General features: G+C 43.7%; 6 protein-coding genes across 6 annotated transcripts; 3 read left to right on the plus strand and 3 right to left on the minus strand.

Moving 5' to 3' along the window:
* Positions 1-266: 266 nt before the first annotated feature.
* Positions 267-3,968, plus strand: BCR41DRAFT_300402 (2-oxoglutarate dehydrogenase complex E1 component mitochondrial precursor; the record flags this gene model as incomplete). The annotated part of the gene is made up of 3 exons (XM_022020569.1): positions 267-810; positions 1,230-1,465; positions 1,755-3,968. The coding sequence occupies 3 exons, from the start codon at positions 267-269 to the stop codon at positions 3,966-3,968; spliced, it is 2,994 nt and encodes a 997-aa protein (XP_021884739.1).
* A 1,890-nt stretch (positions 3,969-5,858) lies between these two features.
* On the plus strand, positions 5,859-9,451 carry BCR41DRAFT_347195 (rab-GTPase-TBC domain-domain-containing protein). Its single transcript, XM_022023052.1, has 11 exons — positions 5,859-6,879; positions 7,069-7,179; positions 7,358-7,475; positions 7,587-7,639; positions 7,729-7,789; positions 7,881-7,936; positions 8,048-8,092; positions 8,186-8,300; positions 8,409-8,552; positions 8,664-8,832; positions 8,932-9,451. Exons 1-11 carry the CDS (start codon positions 6,053-6,055, stop codon positions 9,138-9,140), a joined length of 1,908 nt encoding a protein of 635 aa, XP_021884740.1. The 5' UTR covers positions 5,859-6,052; the 3' UTR covers positions 9,141-9,451.
* A 203-nt stretch (positions 9,452-9,654) lies between these two features.
* BCR41DRAFT_347197 (hypothetical protein) lies at positions 9,655-12,004 on the plus strand. Its single transcript, XM_022023053.1, has one exon. It carries the CDS (start codon positions 9,666-9,668, stop codon positions 11,937-11,939), a length of 2,274 nt encoding a protein of 757 aa, XP_021884741.1. The 5' UTR covers positions 9,655-9,665; the 3' UTR covers positions 11,940-12,004.
* A 601-nt stretch (positions 12,005-12,605) lies between these two features.
* On the minus strand, positions 12,606-14,246 carry BCR41DRAFT_347199 (hypothetical protein). Its single transcript, XM_022023054.1, is given in 5 exon segments — positions 12,606-12,992; positions 13,122-13,356; positions 13,800-13,920; positions 14,041-14,042; positions 14,060-14,246. 3 exon segments carry the CDS (start codon positions 13,871-13,873, stop codon positions 12,684-12,686), a joined length of 618 nt encoding a protein of 205 aa, XP_021884742.1. The 5' UTR covers positions 13,874-13,920; positions 14,041-14,042; positions 14,060-14,246; the 3' UTR covers positions 12,606-12,683.
* Positions 14,247-14,435: 189 nt separating this feature from the next.
* On the minus strand, positions 14,436-16,148 carry BCR41DRAFT_300662 (pyridoxal phosphate-dependent transferase; the record flags this gene model as incomplete). Its single annotated transcript, XM_022020582.1, has 3 exons — positions 14,436-15,566; positions 15,705-15,880; positions 16,037-16,148. 3 exons carry the CDS (start codon positions 16,146-16,148, stop codon positions 14,436-14,438), a joined length of 1,419 nt encoding a protein of 472 aa, XP_021884743.1.
* Positions 16,149-17,081: 933 nt separating this feature from the next.
* BCR41DRAFT_419419 (hypothetical protein) lies at positions 17,082-22,512 on the minus strand. The gene is made up of 2 exons (XM_022029758.1): positions 21,323-22,512; positions 17,082-21,215 (listed from the first exon to the last, which is right to left on the minus strand). The coding sequence occupies exons 1-2, from the start codon at positions 22,445-22,447 to the stop codon at positions 17,151-17,153; spliced, it is 5,190 nt and encodes a 1,729-aa protein (XP_021884744.1). The 5' UTR covers positions 22,448-22,512; the 3' UTR covers positions 17,082-17,150.
* Positions 22,513-22,574: the final 62 nt, after the last annotated feature.

The following is a 22,574-nucleotide window of genomic DNA, read 5'->3' on the forward strand; positions in this document are numbered from 1 at the left end:
ACGCAGGTGCATTGCATTTCAAGCTTCTTATCCCTCAGGCTCTCTTGTCCTAGCAAATTTCAATGCCCCTGTGGTAACCCAATTCATCCTTTTGAAATAAAACAAACAGCTTCCCTTATCACGTCAAGCAAACCCCCATCTTTTCCATAATGCCTTTACCCCTGAGCTCCTTTGCCCGTACCGCCACTATTAAGCCGATGGCGCGCCAGTCTGCGCTCTTGGTTCGTTCCAGTCTGGCTCGTACCACGGCCCCTGTTGCCACTTTTATGACTGCTCGTAAAGCTTTTTCCACAACCACGGCAGCAAAAGACGATTTGCCTGCTGCCAAGGATGCCTTCCTTCAGGGCAACTCGGCCGGTTATGTAGAGGAGATGTATGCCGCTTGGCTTAAGGACCCTAGTTCTGTTCATCTCTCGTGGCAGATCTACTTTAGGAATCATTCCCAAGGAATGTCATGTTCTCAATCATTTCAATCAGCACCCACCATTCCTCCTAGTGGCGGAGTGCCAACTCTTGTTCCTGGTTCCCAAGTCGGTTCTTCGGATGTCATTGATCATCTCAAGGTCCAACTTTTAGTGCGTGCCTACCAGGCTCGTGGACATCATGTTGCCCGTCTTGATCCTCTTGGTATCAACAAGACCGATTTGGCAGCGGTCTCTCCTCGTGAGCTGGATCTAAACCACTATGGCTTTACGGAAAAAGATTTGGATCGCACTTTCTCCCTTGGACCTGGCATTCTTCCTGGCTTCCTTGATACTGGCAGCAAGAAGACATTGCGCGAGATTGTTGACCACTTGAGGACTATCTATTGTAAGTATCATCAATTATTTATAAAATTGGCTTTTGCCCAAAGTTCATTCATAACAGCCATTGAAGACTGAGGAATAACAGAAAAACGGGGAAAACCATGATGCAGGACATTAGCACAGACGCATCATACACTACACAGCAGTTTCAATAGAAAGGCAGTGACAAATTCAACAGAAAGCGATGAGTGACATTTCCATGACCAACATAATAACATTAATGGCAACGCATGGATGAGTGATGTTGGTTCCCAGCGGATGAGCCTGCGAATGAGTTGATTACGTCATCGGTGTATCTTTTGTGTGGCCATGACGGACTCATTTTTAGTTATACTGCGATCAAGAACCCAGCTGTGTCTTAAAATGATTTTTTCCATTAACGCTTTTTTTTCCTTCGGGTATTACTGTTTTTCCATTTCATAGGTGGCTCTATTGGTGTTGAGTACATTCATATCCCCGACAGAGAGCGCTGCGACTGGATTAGACAACGTGTTGAGGTTCCTCGTCCTTACAAGTATACCACCGAAGAGAAGACCATGATTCTTGATCGCATGATCTGGTCTGATTCATTTGAGCGTTTTGTCGCATCAAAGTATCCCAGTGAAAAGCGCTTCGGTCTTGAGGGAGGCGAGAGTTTGATTCCCGGAATGAAAGCTTTGGTAAGTAAACCGTAGACAGCATCTAGTTTATATATTATCATTATCATTATCATTATCATTATCATTATCATCATCATTATTATTATTATTATTATTATTATGATTACTATTATTATTATTATTATTATTACTATTATTATTATTATTATTATTATTATTATTATGATTACTATTATTATTATTACTATTATTATTATTATTATTATTATTATTACTATTATTATTATTATTATTATTACTATTATTATTATTATTATTAATCAATCATTTATTATTTGGGTCTACATAGATTGATCGATCTGTCGAGCATGGTGTCGAGTCTATTGTCATGGGAATGCCTCATCGTGGTCGTCTCAACGTCTTATCCAATGTTGTGCGCAAGCCCCACGAGTCCATCTTCTCAGAGTTCAGCGGCAACTCTGCTCAGGATGGCTTCTCTGGAGACGTCAAGTACCACTTGGGAATGAACTATAACCGCCCCACACCCTCGGGCAAGCCTGTTCACTTATCTTTAGTCGCTAATCCTTCTCATTTGGAGGCTGCTGATGGTGTCGTCCTCGGCAAGACTCACGCCATCCAGCATTACATGGACGATAAAGAGAGAACTCGCTCACTCGCTGTTCTCTTGCACGGTGATGCTGCTTTTGCAGGACAGGGCGTCGTCTATGAGACCTTGGGGTTCATGGATCTCCCTGCTTACTCGACTGGAGGTACTGTCCACATTGTTGTCAACAACCAGATCGGTTTCACTACTGACCCCCGCTTCGCTCGTTCGACTGCTTACTGTACCGACATTGCAAAATCGATCAACGCTCCTATCTTCCATGTCAATGCTGATGATGTCGAGGCTGTCAACTTTGTTCATCAGTTGGCTGCTGACTGGCGCAAGGAATTCCACACCGATGTTGTTATTGATCTTGTCTGTTACAGACGTCATGGACACAATGAGACTGATCAGCCCAGCTTCACTCAGCCCATCATGTATAAAGCTATTGAGCACCAGCCTCCCGCCTTGAACAAATACATTGATAAGCTCATCGAGGAGGGCACCTTCAAGGAGGAACAAATTGATGAAATGAAGAAGCGCATCTGGGACATTCTTGAAGAGAACTATTCCAAGAGCAAGGGTTACAAGGCCCAACCTAAGGAATGGATGACTAGCTCGTGGCATGGATTCAAATCTCCTGCTGAGCTGGCTACAGAAATTCTTCCCACGTTCCCCACTGGTGCTGCTATGGAGACCCTGAAGCATGTTGGAAATACCATTAGCTCGTATCCTCCTGGCTTCAAGATTCACTCCAATTTGGCCCGCATCATGAAGGCTCGTGCCAAGACCATTGAGACTGGCTCCAACATTGATTGGGCCACTGCCGAGGGCTTGGCTTTCGGCACTTTGCTCTCAGAGGGCAAGCACGTCCGTTTGGCTGGTCAAGATGTTGAACGTGGAACTTTCTCGCAGCGTCATGCTGTCCTTCACGACCAGGAGACTGACAAGCTCCATGTCCCTCTCAAGAATATTAGTCACGGCCAAGCTGCTTTCTCAGTCAGCAACTCGTCACTTTCCGAATTTGGTGCCCTTGGCTTTGAGCTTGGATATTCACTTGTCAACCCTAACTCGCTTATTCTCTGGGAGGCTCAATTCGGAGACTTTGCCAACAATGCTCAATGTATCATTGACCAGTTCATTGCCTCTGGAGAGAAGAAGTGGCTCCAACGTACAGGACTGACCATGCTATTGCCCCATGGCTATGATGGACAAGGTCCTGAGCACTCCAGTGCCCGTATCGAGCGTTACCTCCAAATGTGTGATGACAATCCCAATCAGTTCCCGTCGGAAGAGAAGCTCTCGCGTCAGCACCAGGACTGCAACATGCAAGTGGTCTACTGCTCCACTCCTGCCAACTACTTCCATGTCCTCCGTCGCCAGATTCACCGCGACTACCGCAAACCTTTGATCGTCTTCAACTCCAAGTTGTTGTTGCGTCACCCTATGGCTCGCTCTTCTTTGGAGGAGATGACTGGAGATACTCGGTTCCGGCGCTTCATCCCTGAGGCTGATGATAAAAACCTTGTTAGCCCCGACAAGATCAAGAAGCACATTTTCTGCTCTGGTCAAGTCTACTATGCCTTGGTCAAGGCTCGTGAGCAGAACAAGATTGATGATGTGGTTATTTCTCGCGTTGAGCAGTTGAGCCCCTTCCCCTATGACAGAGTCAAGGAGTACGCTGACAAGTATCCCAACGCGGAGATTGTTTGGTGTCAAGAGGAGCCTCTGAATATGGGCGCTTGGGCCCATGTTGCTCCACGCATCCGTACCTCGCTTCGTGAGACTGCCAACCATGCTAACAAGGAAGTTCGTTATGCTGGTCGTGAGCCTTCTGCTTCTGTCGCCACTGGTAACAAGAAGGTTCACTTGGCTGAAGAGTATGCCTTCCTGGCAGAGGCATTGACTGGTGAAGCCAAGAAACCCGCAGATGTTGTTGGAGGCGTTCCAGTTTTCTAAAACTCTAAAACAAAGCAAAAAATATAGTAATAATTAGATTCAGGGGGTCGAAATCAGGACACATCGTGTAAATAATGCCATTTAGAAATTTTTATGAAGTACACAATTAAAATGAACGACGACAGGACAAAAAAACCAAATTAAGAATTATTTTTGCAATCCTCAAACGTCTGGTAATTGTGTGGCGCAACGCATTGGGCACAATTCTGTCCTTGATTAGACGCCATGTTACGCCATGTTTCGAATTAAGAAAGAGTGGATTTTAATAGTTTTTGGTGTGGTCAACAAGCAGATCTTTGTATTGCATTCATTGATCCTTCAATCACCTTTCCCCTCACCTCCTTACTTTTTTTTTAAGCTACTATCCCTCCCCTGTCTTCCTCCCCTGTCTCCTTTTGTTGTAGGAATTAAGTGCAACGGCTGATGGTCTAAAGATACTTATTCTTACTTCTGATCAATCAAAATGTGTTGTGTACGAACAATTAAGATAAAAAAAAAAAAGCTTACATTATTTATCGAGTCAAGTCACATCTAGCTATGAGAATAACTCTTGATCATCTCATCCATACTTTTAAGACCTTAAATGAAGGGTATTTACCCTATTGTTTACAAGAGCAGTTTTTTTTTTTTTTTTTTTTTTTTTTTTTAGTTTTAGCATACCTCATGATTGAGCATGTGCTCCTGGATGTAGGGGAGATGTTCAGATCGCAACACATTCACCCGCCCCTGGAGGGGCCCTGCGAAGCATTGAAGAGTTACAGCATTGTGTAGTATTATGATTTTCATTGCCGTTTGTCGTCCTCACACGAATAGGCATAGGCAGTAGCCAACACGAGTATTTCCCTTGAGTTTTGAGCCATGTGTTGCAACTTGCAAAACTGGCTATGAAAAAAAACTGTTGGGAGCGTCCAGTTTGGCTTTTAGTTGCCATCCTCCAATGGTCCAACCTCTCTCGAGGAAGAGCAGCGAGCCAATCCAGTCAGATCTCATAAGAGCTTTCACACTTTTATTTTCTACTGAGCTGAACACACCTATTATGCAGGATGTCATTCATACCATTACCATTCATAACAAGCATAACATACCAACCATACCGAAATACCATTCATAAAACAATCCCTTCATACTTCCCATAGTTGTTACTACAATTACCAGAGTTAGTGGGAATGGTAGGAAAAAAAAATATTTTTATGCTCACGGTAACAGACTTCGCCTGCCACTTCAAAAAAGTTGGTTCCCTTTAGCTATCCCAGTCCAATGCGGATTACGATCCTGACCAACTGACCAACCCATCCGTCCATGGGACATTATTCACACATTCAACCCATCAACATTACATTATATTATTTTTATTCCGTTTAATCGGCTCTCATTCATTTTTCATTGTAAGCGCGCTCTTGCTCTCTATCTCTTTTTGTCTTCTGTTTTATCTTTGTCTTTGGTCTAATTCACATCTAGTTTGTCAAGGTTAAATTGAGTTGAATTGAAGGGATTGAAATGATTTGAATTCCACCTTCTCCAAAAATATGCTCTGCTAGTTCCCTTCTTTCTGTCTTGTTGCCTCTTCTTTCTCTTTCTCTTACCCCTCTTATCCCCCGCATCCTCTTTTTCTCTCCATTAGACGTCTATTGTTTGTTTGTGTTCAAACCTCTCTTTTTTTTTTTTTTTTTTTTTTTTTTTTTTGGATTTCATCCAGACGTGACATGACAACAAGCACCACCTTTGAGCCAGGGTCGGAGACAATTCATGAATCTAGACTGTTCATGGACGGGAAACCACCCTCTCTTGATGCTTATTCGCCTTCTTCCTCATATGTCTCTTCTTTATACTTTTCCACAACCACGTCCCCTGTTGGGTCACTTCCATCAGCGACCTTGCTGGGCAGTCCACGTGAAACAGAGTTTGGCGCGGTTGCTCTGCTAGTCCGGTTAGGGACTTTGGTCACAACCGAAACTACGAACACGATTCCTATCACACGCGCCAATGTCTTAGATGGTAACAGCAATAAAAGCAACAGAAATGGATGTGGTGATATTAATAGCAGTAATAGGAGAGATCAGAGAAACGGGTCAATAGATTTCTTGATGTTGTCTGACCACCTTGGTGGATATATCGATATCATCTCATCTCAAGAATCGACCTTCATAACTCCTCCTCCTAGTCCTTCATCAATATCAACGTCGAGTCGAAGCAATATTGACCCATCAATAGAACAGCATAAAATCATCACCTCCTATGTTCCTATTAGTACGCATAATACTGATCCTGCTGCAACATCACTATCAATAATAATACCAACAATAGAAGTAGCTGCAGGAAATATAACAACAAAAACAGCAGCAGCAGCAGAAGGAGTAGAGGCAGATCTAAACAGACGCAGGGGAAAACCTCTGCTGCAGCTGCAACAACTACAGCGACAACAAGCACAGTACCAGCAGGAAAACGCAGGGGCGGGCATGTTTGCCAAACGTGATGGTGATGAAGAGGAAGATAAAGAGGGCCACCGGGATCAGTGCCGGGATAATATGGTAGCAGGCTCAAATCGAGAATGTAATAGCGGTATAAGCCTTGCTAATGAAGATTCAGACATGACCTCTCCAACTCGACATCCGAACGAATCATTACCCAATTCCGCTTCAACAAGAAGAACAACTGCCTCATCTGGATCAACAACGCAAGGACGCCGCAAGATTGCAGAATCAAGCATGATTCTCGGTGGCGGAGCTGGCACATCGACCATGTCTGGCAATGGAGGAGGAGGTGATGGATCGCTCTCTCCAGCTTGGTCCATGACCTCGATCCCTCGAGATATAAGTGCTTTCTATGGTCAACATTACATGGAGCAAGGAGGAGTTACAGAAATTACTCCAACAGCACCGGTGGACGAGACGCTCTATGGTCTTGTTGATAGGTAATTTTTTTTTGACATAATCTGTTTGTTTGACGAGTTGAGTTAAAAAAAAAAAAAAAAAGAAAAAAAAAAAAGCACTAGCCTCTGATTCATGCTTGTACATGGCGTGCTGTAGCCATTTCAAAAGCTCTACTAACGAATGTGTCGCTATTTTTACTTTTGTTCCATCTTTTATGCTTTGATTCTCAGATACGGTTTCTTAGTCGAGGAAGGACGGACACCGACAGCAGACAGGGATAGTGCACACTCCTCCACGCCATCAATGTCGCGAAGGTCTGTGCGAGCATCGATTGAACCCAAGTAAGATTGAAAGTGTAGATAGTCACTCATGAGGAGTATTTTTTTAGACTATTAAACTAATATATTTTGGACTATGATTTTAGTCTCTAAATGGCTGCAAATTCTCTTTTAAACAAAGACATATCTGAGCTAACCAAAGTTATATTACCATTATCCATTTACATCTCTTTATATCCAGGATCCACGCAAAAATGATTGAGAAAGAACAGGAACGGAGCCTGAAGTGGGCCAAGATGGCGCGGCAATATACATCTGCTGCAATGGAGACCGAATACACGTTTACCAACAACTCAAAAGTAATATATACCTGGATGGAACTGCCTTTTTTTTCTCCCTTCAAACAATATCCTGAGGGTCCTCAAACTGATTACTGACAGGAAGAGGCATATTTCGATTGCGTTATATAGTTCGTTAAAAGGGTTTACAAAGGCATTCCTGATTGTTGGCGAGCAGCAGCATGGTAACTTTTTCATAGACGAAATGTTGGAAATACGTCTTGATCAACTGATTGTCTTCCTCACAATGTCAACTTGATCATGTTTTTTTTAGGAGCTTTCTCATCACCAAGCGATCGTCTGGCTTTGAGCCTAATATCCGTCAAATATACCATGTATGACAGAATACAAGGAAGGAGCTACTGCTAATTAATATGAATTAATCGCTAAATCGACGCTTCTTGGTTTTTACTCGTCTTTTAATAGAATATGTTGGAGATTTCTTCACCAGAAGAGGAGCAAATCGATCTTGACATCCCACGGTACGTTTTTTTTTTTTTTTTTTTTTTTTTTTTTGTTTAAAAAAATTTAAAACTTGAGTAATGATCAGCCTATGCATTCCTTGCGTTTTTCTCTCTTGTTATCGATACCAGGACGATGCACGGTCATATCATGTTCAGAACGCGCTATGGTCCAGGGTAAGCTTTCATCTATCTTCTGTAATATTTTTTTGCTATAGATTATGATCTGCTTATAGTACTTATTTATTTAATCATATTGTCATTTTTAAGGCAATGTTCACTTTTTAAGGTGTTGAAAGCGTACTCCAACTACAACCATTGCGTCGGGTATTGTCAAGGCATGGCTAGTATTGTTGCAACTATGCTGACATTTTTCGATGAAGAGGTAGGTGCTTGATATAAAAGGAGAATCTTTTGGAGTGCAGAGATAGAGGGTTTCACAAACATGTTGACATTGCTGTTTAACGTTGCACAATAACTTTTTTTATTGTAGAAAACCTTTGTGCTATTGGCGCAGTTATTCAGTCGATACGGTATCAATGATTTAGTTATCCCTGGATTTCCAGCACTGTTTGAAGCATTCTATATTCAGGAGGAGCTTACAAAAATCTATGCACCACGCGTTTTCGAAGCCTTGGTGAGTAACGTGAATTAAAGGGTATAGAGTAGAAGTTTATATCTTTGTAAAGGGTCTCACAAAGGATTTGCACTCACCTATTCAGATTATTTCGTTCTTCCTGACCACTAGCAAGCGATGGGTATTGCAACAGCAAGTTACGCATCACGCTGGTATATCACTCTTTACTCCGCAGGTGTTGTCCCACATCGTACATTGCTTAGGATTTGGGACGTTTTCCTGCTGGAAGGCTTTGATTGGCTTTACTTCATGGCACTAGCTCTGTTGAAGTATTATGAATGTAAGTGCCTTTTTCTTGTGTCACCATTTTTTTTAAGTAATGGAAGATCTCTTCGAAGTATGGATCCACTGAAAGTTTGCTATCTCCTTTCAATATTAGCATCATTGATACAAAAGAATTTCGAACAGACGATGGAGAAACTGAATGCAAAGATGGATATTCAGGATGACGACCTCTTGTTGAAAATTGCCCAGAAACTACTTAAGCAAGCACGACAGACGGGCATTGTAGCCAAGCTTAGGGCGAGATATGCTGCTAGTCAACAGAGGACGGCTAGTACCGCCAGGCCAACACCGGTCGCCTCATAGCAAGGAATACAGTTCAAGCAAACAGAAATGACCTCTCGACCCCTTGACGACGACAGGGGTGAAGAGAGAATAAGATTCCCACATTATTATTTGATTATGACACTAATGCGTAACATCTTAATCCTTCTACCTAATTATTTTCTTACTACTCACTAACTTTTATGCCATCACTGCAAGAGTTTTGATTATGAAACGGTATCGACCTAGTTATTTTTTAATTTTTTATTTTTTTCTTGCCATTATGTTCTCATGTCCCTATTCCTGTTAACCGTTGACACCTCAACTTAGCCATGAAAAGTCAATCTATCGATAAATTTTAATAGATTAAAGTAACTTAATATTTATTTAAATGAGCACCATGCTTTTTATGAACAAAAACGGTGGCAAAACAGGGGTCTTATTACTTGATCATAAAATTGAACTTTTTTTTACACCTGACTGTTGGTCAAGCTGTAGCTCGATTATAAAACCCTGAGCTCAGCATTATTTCTACTCTGGTATGTTTCCTATCCACTAAAATTAAAAATGTATCCAAATCGAATCAATAGCAAGGCAAGTCGTAGCACGAGAGGAACAAAGACTGGGACGAAGGATCGACAAAGTGATCCCAAATCAACTAGGACAAAACGTCGGATATCTTCTACTTCTTCTATTGCTTCCAAACGCTCAAGGGTGGGTCTGACTCTTGAAAAAAATAACGATAGTGACTATGGCGCAGATTCAGATGAAGAAGACTCAGAGAAGGAGATCAAGACCGTGAGGGACTACGAAGACGCGGTTCGGCGCAAGATGCTTAATTCAACCACACATCGATACGACGATGGTACGGAGCAAGATCTGTTGGTTTACTCTGCCAGTTTAATGATGTCCCCCTTAGAGCTCCAGCCTCAGCCCCAGGCACAACGGCTATTTGAGCAAATGAATCTGGAAAGCAGTGATAGCATGAACGCCTCATTATTGTTAGCATCACCGCCTAGAGTGATATACAGCTTGGGGACGTTTTGTTTGCATGCAATCGTTAAGGATTTTAAGCACTTGGCCTCAGATTCGGCTGCACAGGAGAACCGAAGAGAAAGAGAAAGAGGAAGGACAAGTGGTGCACATTTCCGGAAGCAGGTCCAGCGGATGCCCTTCTATCTATCCGCAAGGCTATTCAAGGCCTTGAAGCATGCTAGCCCCGAGCTTTTATCGACCAAAATCTGGACATCTCTGTTTTTTCCATCGAATCAAGAAACAGAATCGCCATTCAATGGCGCTGATGGTGGTAATGGCGGTAGCGGTAGTAATTGGACTTATTACATCACTGATCTAGACCTTGAAGGTTTGATCCCGTCTCAAGTGACGGATTCAATCCTTCACAAACATATACTTCAAACTCTCGGTTTGGGGCCACAGCTGGAACGGGTCAACTTGAATGGGATGGACAAGCTCTCAGATAAATTCCTGGGACAGTTTGTGAGTGCTTGTCCATCATTGAGGAGGTTATTACTCAAGGGCTGTACTAAGGCAGGTGACCAAATGTTGAGCCAGCTACCCTCCGAGTCGTTACAAGAGTTGAACATCAGCTTTGTAGCCGCAGCGACTGCCAAGGGGATCAAGCACATGTTATGGCATTGTCGGGAATTGAGGGTTCTCAAGTTGGCTGGCATGATCAATATTAGAGACACGATATTTCTGAATCTGGAAAAAGAGTTGGCGGCGCAAGAGCCAGAGACAAGCACAGGCAAAGGCAAGGACAAGGACAAGGACAGCTCATGTGCTGCGTTGCCATTGCATACACTTCAGAATCTAAAGATATCCATGACAAGTTTGGGTGATCGCGGGTTCAAAATCCTGATGAGTCTCTGTGGCAAGACCTTGAAGCGATTAGATATCTCATCGACTGAGGTTAGGCGTCTAGCGCCCCTCACTCAATTTTGCATTTTTGAAGACCAGTCAACAACAACCTCACCTAGCCACAGGACGACATGTCTCGAGAAACTGAACCTGACACGACTCAAGTTATACTCGCCGAACGATGTCTTGACATTTTTCAAAAAACTTCCGCTTAATAGTCTCCACACTTTGTTAATGGGATATCTTACATGTGGCGATATTCCTATTGAAGATGGGCTTTTGTATAAGCTTCTCGAACCACTGATTATACACTCTTCTATTACCAAGATACCATCATCAAATGGTGATAGTGAGGAAAACAATCAACCATCGCCGATACTATCAAACTCAGTAACGCTACATTCGCATCCAGATGTATTTTTTGCTCCTGTAGCCGTTCCTCCGGTTGTCCAGCGCACAGAATACCGCTTGCATACCCTTTCGCTTTTCGGGAATTCACAAGTTGGCAAATCTCGATTCCAGAACCATTGCCTGCATCTACTATTCCAGCATCTCTCACCGTTTCTGAGGCGCCTCGAGCTTGGATATACGCAAGTCAAGGCACCTATTCTCAAAGGACTGCTTCCGCTTGAACCAAATCAAGTAAATGTAAGCCTTCAAGAGGTGAAAGTATCATCAGAGGGCGATTATTTAGCCGATAACTACACACTTGTGGAGTTAGGATTAGATGAGACACCGATGGGGGATGACGCCGCCATAGTACTATCACGTTTCCGAGGACTAAACCGGTTGTCGTTAGTCAATACAAGGATGAGTAAAGAGGCGGTTGAGGAAGTGATCAAGGCATGTCCGTTGTTGACCAACTTGGACTTGAAAAGCTGTCGAGCCATTCCGATCCTGCATCGGCGCACACTTTTGAAAGAAGTTCGACAGCAGACGGCGTCACACCTAGTCATAGAGTGAGAGGAGCGATAGCAACACTAGCATGCTGTAAACAGAACAGCAACTGCTACTAATTTATTCAGGTGCTTTTTTAATAACAAAAGAATAATAAAAAAAGAAGGCTAAATACTGCCAACCATATTTGAAGAGGTGTTCCTGAGTGCATCAGTTACCGTTAATACGAACAATCCTCAAAGTAGTTGAATAGTAGCGACAAAGAAAATTGTGCTTACCAGGAAGTCTAATTATCAAATAGCTACTGAGTAGCACATTGTCTTTCCATTCGTACTAATTACATGATTAACTATTCGTTATTGTATTACTTAGTCTTTATGAGTTGCTTCACGAGTCAAAACAGCAACAATCAACGCAAAACAAACTACCGTGAAGTCGCTTGAGATCGAGTTAGGAAGGGAATCAAAATATCGTGACATCTTCTACAAGTGGTCACAGAGGAGTGCAGGTAAGCTACTCTAAGGGTCTGGATAGCATTCTCTCATTTACTCATTCGTTCGCATAACAGGCATATAATTACTTGACAACGTTAAAAGTATGCATGAATATATTTATCGCCTCTGGATATCATCTTCATTCTCACAACTAAAGTCTGAGGAACTTTTTTTTTGCTCCAATCTTTTTGTTGTAAACAAATCTGCTCTTTTTTTTTTTTATATATATTTTTTTATTGTTGCCTTTTGCCTTTTGCCTTTCGACTTTTGTCTTCGCTTTGCTTTTGCTTTTTGCTTTTGCTTTTTGCTTTTGCTTTTAGAATATGGAGCCAGCCATGCGAGAGATACCTCGACTCATCAATCCGCCCATGAATCCGCCAGCGGCGGAGCCTCCCAATACGTTGGATGCAAATCCGGATGCCCACTTCTGCTTCGCATCCTTATCGCATTGCGTGTATCCAATCACGTTCGCAAAGTTCAATGCCAACGCAACAGCTACAATCAAAAGCCACATCAAGCTGAAAGTCAAAATGCATATAACACCAAAGCCGATCCAGATCATCGGTGCCACGTATAGACCTGTCCAGAATAGACGAGAGTCAACAGGGTTGAGAGGACGGTTTGGCTATACATGTAATGTATAATTGTATCAATTAGACAAGGGATGAAATTGCGAACAATCGTTTAGAGAGTGCAGGAGGGGAAAAAAAGAAAAAGAAAAAAAAGAGAGAGCAAGAAAGGTAGCTTGACTTACATCGCGTGACTCGAAAAGCCAAGTGGTCGTGCCATCCTCTTTATTCTCGCTCCACCAGCGAAGACCCACCAAAAGACGTCCTGAGACATTCTTAACAGTCCAGAAATCAAAGACCAGCATGAGAACGCATAGCACAAAGATCAATACAAAGTTTTCCGTGAACCATGTCCCGAAAAAGTAGATGCAAATAGCCGCGATACGGAATAGGAAATGGAATATGAGACAGATTGGATGGCTACCATAGAGATGTCAGCATAAAGAAGAATGGAGTAATAATAAGAAAATATAGGTACAGTAATTAGCAACCTATGGCAAAAGCTATGAATATATTCCAAAGAATAGTATGAAAGCAACGCCCTTATTGTATGCCATCAGCAGTCCATGTTGTTGATTTTATTTATCAAAACATTTACTTGCCCATTTCAACGCTGCTCCTCTCGTCCTTGAAGAGAATAAAATAAAATAAAAAAAAGGTGCTTATTCCAGCCATTGGTGTTCATTTCCATTTTCTTATCTAGCTTTCCTGTCCCTTGCTAGTTCTGCCTGATCTCTATTGCTGCTCACTTTTCTGTTATTTTAATAAAGTAACACTGTAATGCACATCCTTCTCCTTCCCGCCACGTTGTCTTTTATAGTAAGGACATGAAGCTAATTTACCTATTCTATTTAAAAACATACCTTGATTGCTTTAAAATCGAGGGTTGGCCGCCAGCTTCAAGATCTGGTTCTAGAGTATTCATGTTAGTGCCCATGGGTTGTGCATCCGACAGCAAGTTCTGTCTGTCTGTTGTTGATGCCTACAACTCGCAATGCCATCAATGAATGGATGGAGAAAAAAAAGAAAAGAAAGATCTTTTAATCAGCTCGCTCCACGTTGTACATTTATCTGTCGACAGAATAAACGATATCAAAAACAATATTGACATGCTCCTGTACCATTGTATATAAATATAGAAACGTATGCTTTTACTGTCTGTGTTGTTACTGTTATTAGTATGATATCGGTATTATCAAGAATTCTCTGACTTGTATTGCTGGTTATCGAAATCCTGGGTAAGTTTTTGACAATCCACTGAGATGAATGAGTGATGAATGAGTGATGAATGAGTGATGATGAACACGATGATGATTCTTTTGATGCCTTGGCTTGGCATCACATCGAAATTTAGGGCCCTACACACAAGTCACATCAAAAACGCGTTTTTGAGCCCAAAAAGATTTTATGATTTTGCAAGGAAACTAAACCCCTCTGTCTTTTTTTTTTTTTTTTGAAAATATGGAAATTGTATTTATTAAGGGAAGATGTTTGTTTCTCTATGCTGAGAATATTTCATTTAAAGACTCGCCAAAGCGAATCATGGCTGTTTCCATTTGCTCAAAACTTGCATAGGCAAATGTGGCCCTTAAATAGGTTGCCTGACCATCAAACCAGCCTCCAAGTGGATCTGCAGGATCAAAGTCCGCAGGCTTAGGTTTGCAGCTGAACTGCCATCCTGGAACCAGCAATACATTGTTTTCGATACACTTGTTAAACAATCGAAGCATCAATGCCGAATCCGATACAGTTCCATACTGTGGATGATGCTCTAGATGGATCTTGATCCAGATAAACATGCCTGCAGATGGTTCAATAAATGTGGCGAGCTTGGAGTTAACATGGCGCTGGAAGCAGGCTTGGAGATGGCGAGATCGGTTCAAGTACTCTGTTCGGACATTCTCGGTTAAATAGCGGTTGTAACCTTCTTGGCCCCAATGCGAGACCAGCATCTCGGCCAGCAGCGTTTGAGAGAATCCACTAGGCTGCTGAGTTGTCACCTCATTATGGTTTTGGACAATAGTACAGAAATGTGCGTTCATGGACATGTATCCCACTCGGCATCCTGGTGCCAATGTCTTGGAGAAGGTGTCTAGGCGGATAACACGACCATCCGTGTCCATGGACAGCAACGAGGGCACCCAACCATTATCCACATTGAACTGTAGGTAATAGTAAGGGTCATCTTCAATCACAATAAGATTATGCTCCTGAGCCACTCGCATGATGTCTCGTCTCCTCTGAATTGACATGGTCGATCCTGTGGGATTTTGACCTGTAGGAATCACATAGACAACACGAGGCTTTGCTTCCTTAGCTTGATCAGGAGCAGATCCCCAATTATCGAGCAAATCCTTCAATGCAACTGCGGACATTCCCTCTCCATCCATAGTCACTGGAATATGGCCCACTCCTAGGGGATCAATCATTTCAAGTGCCGCAGGGTAAGTCCATTCTTCCACTAAAATCTTTTCGCCTCGATTGCACAGCATCGCAATCGCCTTTGAGTACGAATCTGTATTGCCCGCACTAAGGAGTACATCCCAGTCTTGGTACTGAGGGCGATGCATCTGATTAATGTGTTCTTTGCAAAATTCACGCAATGACTTGATTCCTGTTCCAAGACCATACTATACCGTAGTATAATCAAACAAGGAAAAAAATAAGGAATTTTAATTTGAGTGACAAGAAATAGTCTCCATTGGAAAAGAAAAAAAAAATACGATTGGTTAAAATTCGTTTCACAAAAGTCTCTCATTCATTAGTACCTGCAAAGAAGCACTCAAGCTCTCAACTTTTCCGGGCTGTGGTCCATGAGGAACGGTGACAAGGTCGGAGGTGGCGGAAGAAGTCTTGCCAGAAGTATCATTTAAAATGGTCGGTGCCACGCTCTTGATTTCGGCCGAGAGTGAGTAGAAAGGGAAGGTTGAAGGGTGAGGCAGACCTATAGATCACACAGCACAGCAGCAACAATGTTAATAACATAAACACCAATACTTACACCACCGGTAAATAACGTGCACATGCATGTATGTTTTTATTGCCGTCGAAATATAAAAGAACGTATCAGAGAAAGAATTGAATTGGATTGAACATTTACCTCCTCCAAGCGAGACCATGTCGCCTTTCATGAAACGAAGTAGACCCTTGAGAGGACTCTTCTTGCGAGAGGCGCCCTCGGCGGAGAGGAAGGAGGAGAAATCCTTTGCCATGGGCAATTGAGAGGTGATTCCAATAGGGGCCATTTGGATGGATATAGTAGAATAAAAAAAAAATTATATAGAAGTTATATTGTCAGTTGCAGAAGGTGGGCAGAGAAGGGGGAAGAGAAAGAGAAGGAGAGCAGAGGAGAGGAGAGGAGAGAGAAGAAGAGAGAATTGGTGGATTGAGCTTTATTTATACTTGAGGATAGTTGACAAATAAACGATTAAGTTTTACTCTAAGCAACCTTAGGCATCCGATGAAAAGAGTGCTGTTGCTTTCTTTTTTGTTTTTCAAAAAAAAAAACAAAAGTGTACCGTACGAGTGTAGTATCGAGCGGGACAATCTACCCAACCACAATCGTCTATTTTATTCATTTGTTCCCAACAAATATGCTTAGCTGACATTCCCATTCTAGAGCTCTAATAAAAGCCATGTTTTCCTGATCCGTGTGACAGTAGTAATATATTAAATTTTATTCAGAATTTTATCGCTATGAACACATTGATTCCAAAGCATGACATGGCACCCATCGCTACCCTCCTTGTATATTTTATTATTATTGTTTTATCTCATCTTTCCAACGATCTGTTGACAAGGAGAGTGTCTAGACCAGTCAAACGCTCTCGTGGGCGTTATTGATTTTGCCATTTCGCCTCTCGCCACCTTATGTTCTACCGTGGCTTGTAATAGAGGCAGAAAATGTAAGATTAACTTTCCCACCATTGTTTGGATACAAGTGTGGTGGACAAAGATGTGACACATTTGACAATCAGTAGAAAAAGAGTAACATCACAGTCTTTTCTTTCCAAACTTTGTACGTTAATGAGTGTATACAATATTCCGCAGTCATTCGAGTCATTGTCTCTTAGATATGTTATTTACACCCCTTGATCATGTCAAAAAAAGCTCTGACTGTTACAAATAATAAATAAAAAAAAGGACCCAGCTTTTTATGTTCTATTGGCAAAAGTTGATCTGTACTAGTAATGATGTATCAAAACATCCCCTCTTTATGCATCCGGGGTGGTCATCTGAGGACAGTCCTGGCTTAAATGTCCAGTCTCATCGCAATACCGGCATCCAGCTTGACACTCTGAACTGGCATGCCCCAGTTGAGCACAGTTACCGCAACGTACCTCGCCTCGTTGTCGCCAGTGGGTCTTCTTGGGTGCAGCCTCGTATCCTGGAGGTGCATTTGTTGAAGGCATAGAAACACCCCCTCCACTCGCCACGGGCAATGGTGCCGTGGACAGGAGTGAGCTATTCATCAAGCCTTGTTGTGACAACATTAGAGACACCATCGGATCACTCACAAGCGATTCCATGTTGGGATATATCGCCATTGAAGTCGAACTGGCAGTCATGGATATTGGTATTGTCGATGTGGTTGTTATAGCTGATGATGAGGGTGAGTCCATATCACCACTGCTGTCACCACTGCCACTACTGCTGCCACTGCCACTAGCCAAAGTTTGTTGTGCCAATAGAGGGGAAGACGGCTGTGACTGACGATTTACTCCGAGAATGTTACTGAAACCAGGTGGTGGCATGGATAGGTTGCCCAGAGGTGACGTCCCTGTCGATCCAGAAGCTAGTGGTTGCTGCAATTGCTTAAGTTGAAGTTGTTGCAACTGTTGCAATTGCAAATGATGTTGATGCGACGCCAAGATGTGCTTCTCCAACTGACGACAACGTTCTTCGACCTTCCAAACATACCGTTGAGCTTCCTCCATCTCACGCTTCTTCTGGGATTCCATGGCCTGAATGGTCTGCTGTTCATGCTCACGGGCTAGCGTCGCTAAGGTCGAGTAGCGCTCCGTTAGCGAAGATACCTGCTGCTGCATCGAAACCAATGTTGTCAACAACGATTTATTCTCTGCCTGCAAAGTAAGTACCAAGGACACCAGTGCTTGAGCGGGAAGCTTGGAGAGTTCCTCTGCGCCGTCTGCAGTGTTTTCTTCTTCAGGCTCCTGTGCTACAGTCCACTGTTCTCGTTGCTGAAATTGGTCTGCCTTTCCCCATACCTTTCGTTGAGGTTGCTCTGCTTTTCCCCATCCCCTCTCCTGAGGCTGGTCTGTCTTCCCCCATCCTTTTTGCTGAGATTGGTCTGATCTCCAGCTTCTCTCTTGAGGCTGGTCTGATCTCCATCCTCTTTCCTGAGGTTGGTCTGCCTTTCCCCATCCTCTCTGCTGAGGTAGGTCTGCTCTCCATCCTCTTTCCTGAGGTTGGTCTGTCCTCCCCCATCCTCTCTCTTGAGATTGATCTTTCTTTCCCCATCCTCTCTGTTGTGGTTGGTCTTTCTTCCCCCATCCCCTCTGTTGAAATTGATCTCTCTTTTCCCATGTTTTCTGCTGGGGTTGGTCTGTATCTTCCAACTCTTCTTCTTGAGATCTGTCAGTTTTCTCTAAATCTCTTTGCCTCGTTTGCTCAAGCTGGTCTGTACCACCCCATGCTTTCTGTTGAAATTGGCCTACCTTCCCCCATCCTTTCTGCTGAGGTTGATCTGCGTTTTCCCATTCTTTCTGCTGTGACCCGTTCGCATCTCCCCACCCTGTCTGTTGAGGTTGGGTTGTCTTTTCCCATCCTATTTGCTCGGGCTGGCTTGCATCTCCCCATGCTTTCTGCTGAGGCGGATCAATGCTCCCCCAACCTGTCTGTTCAGGTCGGTCTACTTCCCCCCATCCTGTCTGTTGAGGTTGGTCTGCCTTCCATCCTATTTGCTCAGGCTGGTTTGCATCTCCCCACACCTTCTGCTGAGGCTGATCTACTTTCCCCCACCCTATCTGTTCAGGTTGGTCTACTTCCCCCCATCCTGTCTGTTCAGGTTGGTCTGTCTTCTCCCATCCTATTTGCTCAGGCCGGTCTGATTTCTCCCATCCTGTCTGTTCAGGTTGGTCTACTTTCTCCCACCCTATTTGCTCAGGTTGGTTTGCTTCTCCCCATACCTTCTGCTGAGGTTGATCCGCCTCTCCCCATCCCTTCTGGGGCTGCTCTACTTTCCCGCATCCTCCCTGCTCAGATTGATCTACCTCTCCCCACCCCTTCTGCTCAGGTTGGTCTGGTTTGCCCCATCCTTTCTGTTGAGAAGCGCCATTGGTTTGTTGTGACCAACCGTCACCGATTGAGATCCTTTCTTTTTCTTGTGCATTTTGTCCTCTTATTGCCAATTGAGCGCCTTCTATTTTCTCAGAAGTTGGAGCCGTGCGATTGGCAAGAGTGGCTGCAGAGGGTGCCCATGTTGGCACCTTAATTTCCTTATCGATCTCTTCGTTAGATTTAGACGAGGTCATAGATTTTGGTGTTACAACAGAAGTGAAATTGCCATGAGTAGTGGTTGAGGCTGCATAAACTGGCTCCATGGCTCCTTCGTCTTTATTAGTTTCCGGAATTCCCTTGGTCTGCTTAGCTCCTTTCGTCTCCTTCAATTTCTTGATTTCTTTAGTCTCCTTAGTTTCCTTGATCTTCTTAGTTGTCTTGATGTCTTTAGTAGCATTAATAGTTTCTTCAAGCTGCTTCCGCTCGCGCTCTCGTTGCCTTTCCATAGCTTCCTTTATCTCTTGAGCTTCTATGGCTTTTTGACGAGCCTCTTCCTCTTCCGCAGCCTTCTTTGCTCTAGCTGCCTCGGCCTCGCGGGCTTCTTCAGCAGCCTTTCTCTCTCTCTCGAGCTCAAGTTGCTTTTGCTTTTCTCTTAGCTCCTTGGCCTCTTGTCTCTCGATTGCCTCCTGTGCTTCCCTCATTTCCCTTAGGCGTTGGGCCTCCTCCGCTTTCTTGGCTGCGGCTTGAGCTGCTGCAGTCTCTTCTGCTTCAGCGGCCTCTTTGGCTTGACGTTTGGCTTCCTTCTTAGCCTGCTTCTTTAACTCCCTGGCTTCCTTTGATGACAAAGCTGTCAGCGGTTCAATACGGTCGACATGAATGAGGCCTGGAACACGCTGTGAAGAAGCATGCCCTTCAAAAGGTATATCTTCCGTAGTGACTTTGACCTCACGGGCAGCAGTCTCCCCCGCGGTCGCTGATGCGGTCGCTGCAGCTGCCTCGGCAGCCTTTTTCTTCTTTTTTTCTTTCTTCTTCTTATTCTTACTCATAGCCCCAGTACTTGGCGGACCGTCACCCTCTTCCTCATCTGAGACTTGTGCGCTGGCTGTAGGTGTGACATCCTTGTTAGGTACCAAGAAGCCCTTAACATTAAGTTTGCTGTCATTCACGTCTTGTCCAATCGATTTGAGGAATTTTTTTTCCTTCTGAATGGCAGCCATCTCACCCATAGCTCTTGCGCCTTCTCTCATCATGAGGCGCGAGATCATAACCGCAAGGACCTTACGACCAATCTTTACGCCCTCTCGAAATTGTAATGCTAATTTCATGCGACCTTCCTGAGATTTTACGACACGAGAACGAAAGTGATCATCATGAAGACCTAGTTGGACAGCTTCCAAAACTTCGGCTTCTTCCATTAGTATTCCAAGGGTATTCAAGCAAACAGTAGCGAAATCCAAGCTGGAGAATAATGTCAGCCGAGATTGGAAAAACCACTTGCGCGTTTCTACAGAAAGAAATTCGAGTTTTTTGATCCGCCGACGGAATTCTTTGTTAGCAGCTTTCTCAAGCCTTCCCTGGACGGTCTTTTGAGAGTCTTGAAAGTACCCAGCAGCCACTGCCTCGACTTCCTCGTCAACTTCTTTAAGTTTGTTCAAGACTAGCACTCTAAACTGGGCCATCTTGGTGTCAAAAATTGGGATCAATTGCTCGACCATCTTCAAAGCTTTACGGCACTTCTCAGGGCTCTCTTCTAAGATCTTATCAATCCGAGCTGTCCCGACCTTGCCCTCTTGAATACGGGCTAGTGCCAGTTTGAGGATTTTTGTTTGCGCTGCCGCCAGTTCCTTAATAAACTCACGAAGCGATCTTTCTGAGGAGTCTAATACATCTGTGATCAGCTGCTTGTGGATGAATTGCAAGTTATCAATAAACGTCTGGAATCCTTGATCAGCCTCCGCAACTAAATCAATAGACTCTGATGTTGATCCTTTTTTCTTTAACGATGGCTTTTTAACAGACGACTCTACTTTTGACCAGATCTGTGTTAAAAAAATTGTCGTGTTAATGGGCTGATAGGAGTAAATAAAAGAACCCCCCAACACAACACAACACAACGCTGATAGCATTTAAATTATATTGGGCTTACATCCTGGAATGACAACAGTCGATCTTTATACGTTTGAGCAAACTCTTTTGCACGAGATGGACTCAAGATACCAGATCGGACCCTCTCGGCACCTTCCATACGTTCCAAAGCCTCTTCTACGTGTTTCCAAACGGGCCCGATCTGTTTTCGTAGTCCTTCTTGGTCACGCATCCGCATCCTCTTGAGCTCTTCATTGAAAAGCTCCTTTTCTAATTCCAGATCGGCGGGCGTTTTGGAATGGCCCTTAGTATGTTGACACGTTGGGTTCATGATCTGGTTTTGAAGCTGTGCCTTGGTCACTCTCTTTAATAATGGGTATCCTTGATGGCCTAGAATCATATGGGCTTTTTCAATCGTAATTGTGGCAAGTATAGGGGTGACATCATCCTGCTGTTGGTTCTGCTCCTGGTTTTGAAGTGGACATAACGCATAAAGAGCCTCAAAGTCCATGAGAGAAAAGACTTCGGGCGATGTGTAGAGTGCACTTGGCTGCTGTATCCATTCTCGGACAGTTTCAACAATCTCTGACACAAATCCATCATGATTTGATCCTGAGGCTGGGGGTGCAGGGGTTGTTCCTGTTCCAGCTTTGCTTGCAGCAATTGCTGCGGCTGCAACTGATCCTGCGCCGGTTGATCCTGGAGTTCGTCCATGTGCCCCTATCGCAGCATTATCCGCAGTTGACTGCTGATAGAATCGTTCACATACCACCATGGCGTACTCCTTATGCTTCTTCTTTGGCTCAGATCCAGAGCCTTCCGAGTTTGTGGAGCTCATTCCTCCTGATCCAGCACGTCCGCCCTTCTTGTCTGCAACTGAGCTACCCTTCTCTTTGCCAAACATCTTTTTGAAAATCCACTGGGCCCATTCGCGGCAGTAGAAACATGTGTTTTGGTCGCAAGCTCGGAACTTGGCGAGCTCCTTTGTCAATAGGGCAGTCTCGACTTTGAGAGAAGACGGGACAAGGTGAGGGTGCTCTGAAATAAAGGCATCCGACTGACTGTTGGCTTTAGAAGAAGACGACGAAGACTGTTGAGGTGGAGCAGCATCAGTTTTTTGCGCGGGTGTGGACTTTGACTGGAGCAATGGGACAATGGTGGGGAGGTTGAGATCGGATTCAGCCATGGTATGTGTTTGTGAAGTGTTCAAAAATGCGAAGCTTGGGAAGAATATGTGTGAAAAAGAGGGATATCTTCGAAAACAACTAAAAAAAAAATAATAAACAAGTCTGATCACGTGTATTGTCGCGACA

Source organism: Lobosporangium transversale, assembly GCF_002105155.1.
Source record: "Lobosporangium transversale strain NRRL 3116 chromosome Unknown BCR41scaffold_5, whole genome shotgun sequence".
Taxonomy (NCBI): Eukaryota; Fungi; Mortierellomycota; class Mortierellomycetes; order Mortierellales; family Mortierellaceae; genus Lobosporangium; species Lobosporangium transversale.

Bases quoted from the DNA above. Each gene is read 5' to 3' on its own strand.
- BCR41DRAFT_347195 (XM_022023052.1), top strand. From the start codon at position 6,053: ATGTTGTCTGACCACCTTGGTGGATATATCGATATCATCTCATCTCAA. The intron at 7,180-7,357 runs GTAAGATTGAAA...CTTTATATCCAG, and splicing joins CGAGCATCGATTGAACCCAA to GATCCACGCAAAAATGATTG. The intron at 8,301-8,408 runs GTAGGTGCTTGA...TTTTTATTGTAG, and splicing joins TGACATTTTTCGATGAAGAG to AAAACCTTTGTGCTATTGGC.
- BCR41DRAFT_347197 (XM_022023053.1), top strand. From the start codon at position 9,666: ATGTATCCAAATCGAATCAATAGCAAGGCAAGTCGTAGCACGAGAGGA.
- BCR41DRAFT_347199 (XM_022023054.1), bottom strand. From the start codon at position 13,873: ATGGGCACTAACATGAATACTCTAGAACCAGATCTTGAAGCTGGCGGC. The intron at 13,357-13,799 runs GTATGTTTTTAA...TCTCTATGGTAG, and splicing joins TCGATTTTAAAGCAATCAAG to CCATCCAATCTGTCTCATAT. The intron at 12,993-13,121 runs GTAAGTCAAGCT...TTACATGTATAG, and splicing joins GGCTTTTCGAGTCACGCGAT to CCAAACCGTCCTCTCAACCC.
- BCR41DRAFT_419419 (XM_022029758.1), bottom strand. From the start codon at position 22,447: ATGGCTGAATCCGATCTCAACCTCCCCACCATTGTCCCATTGCTCCAG. The intron at 21,216-21,322 runs GTAAGCCCAATA...TTTTTAACACAG, and splicing joins GACTGTTGTCATTCCAGGAT to ATCTGGTCAAAAGTAGAGTC.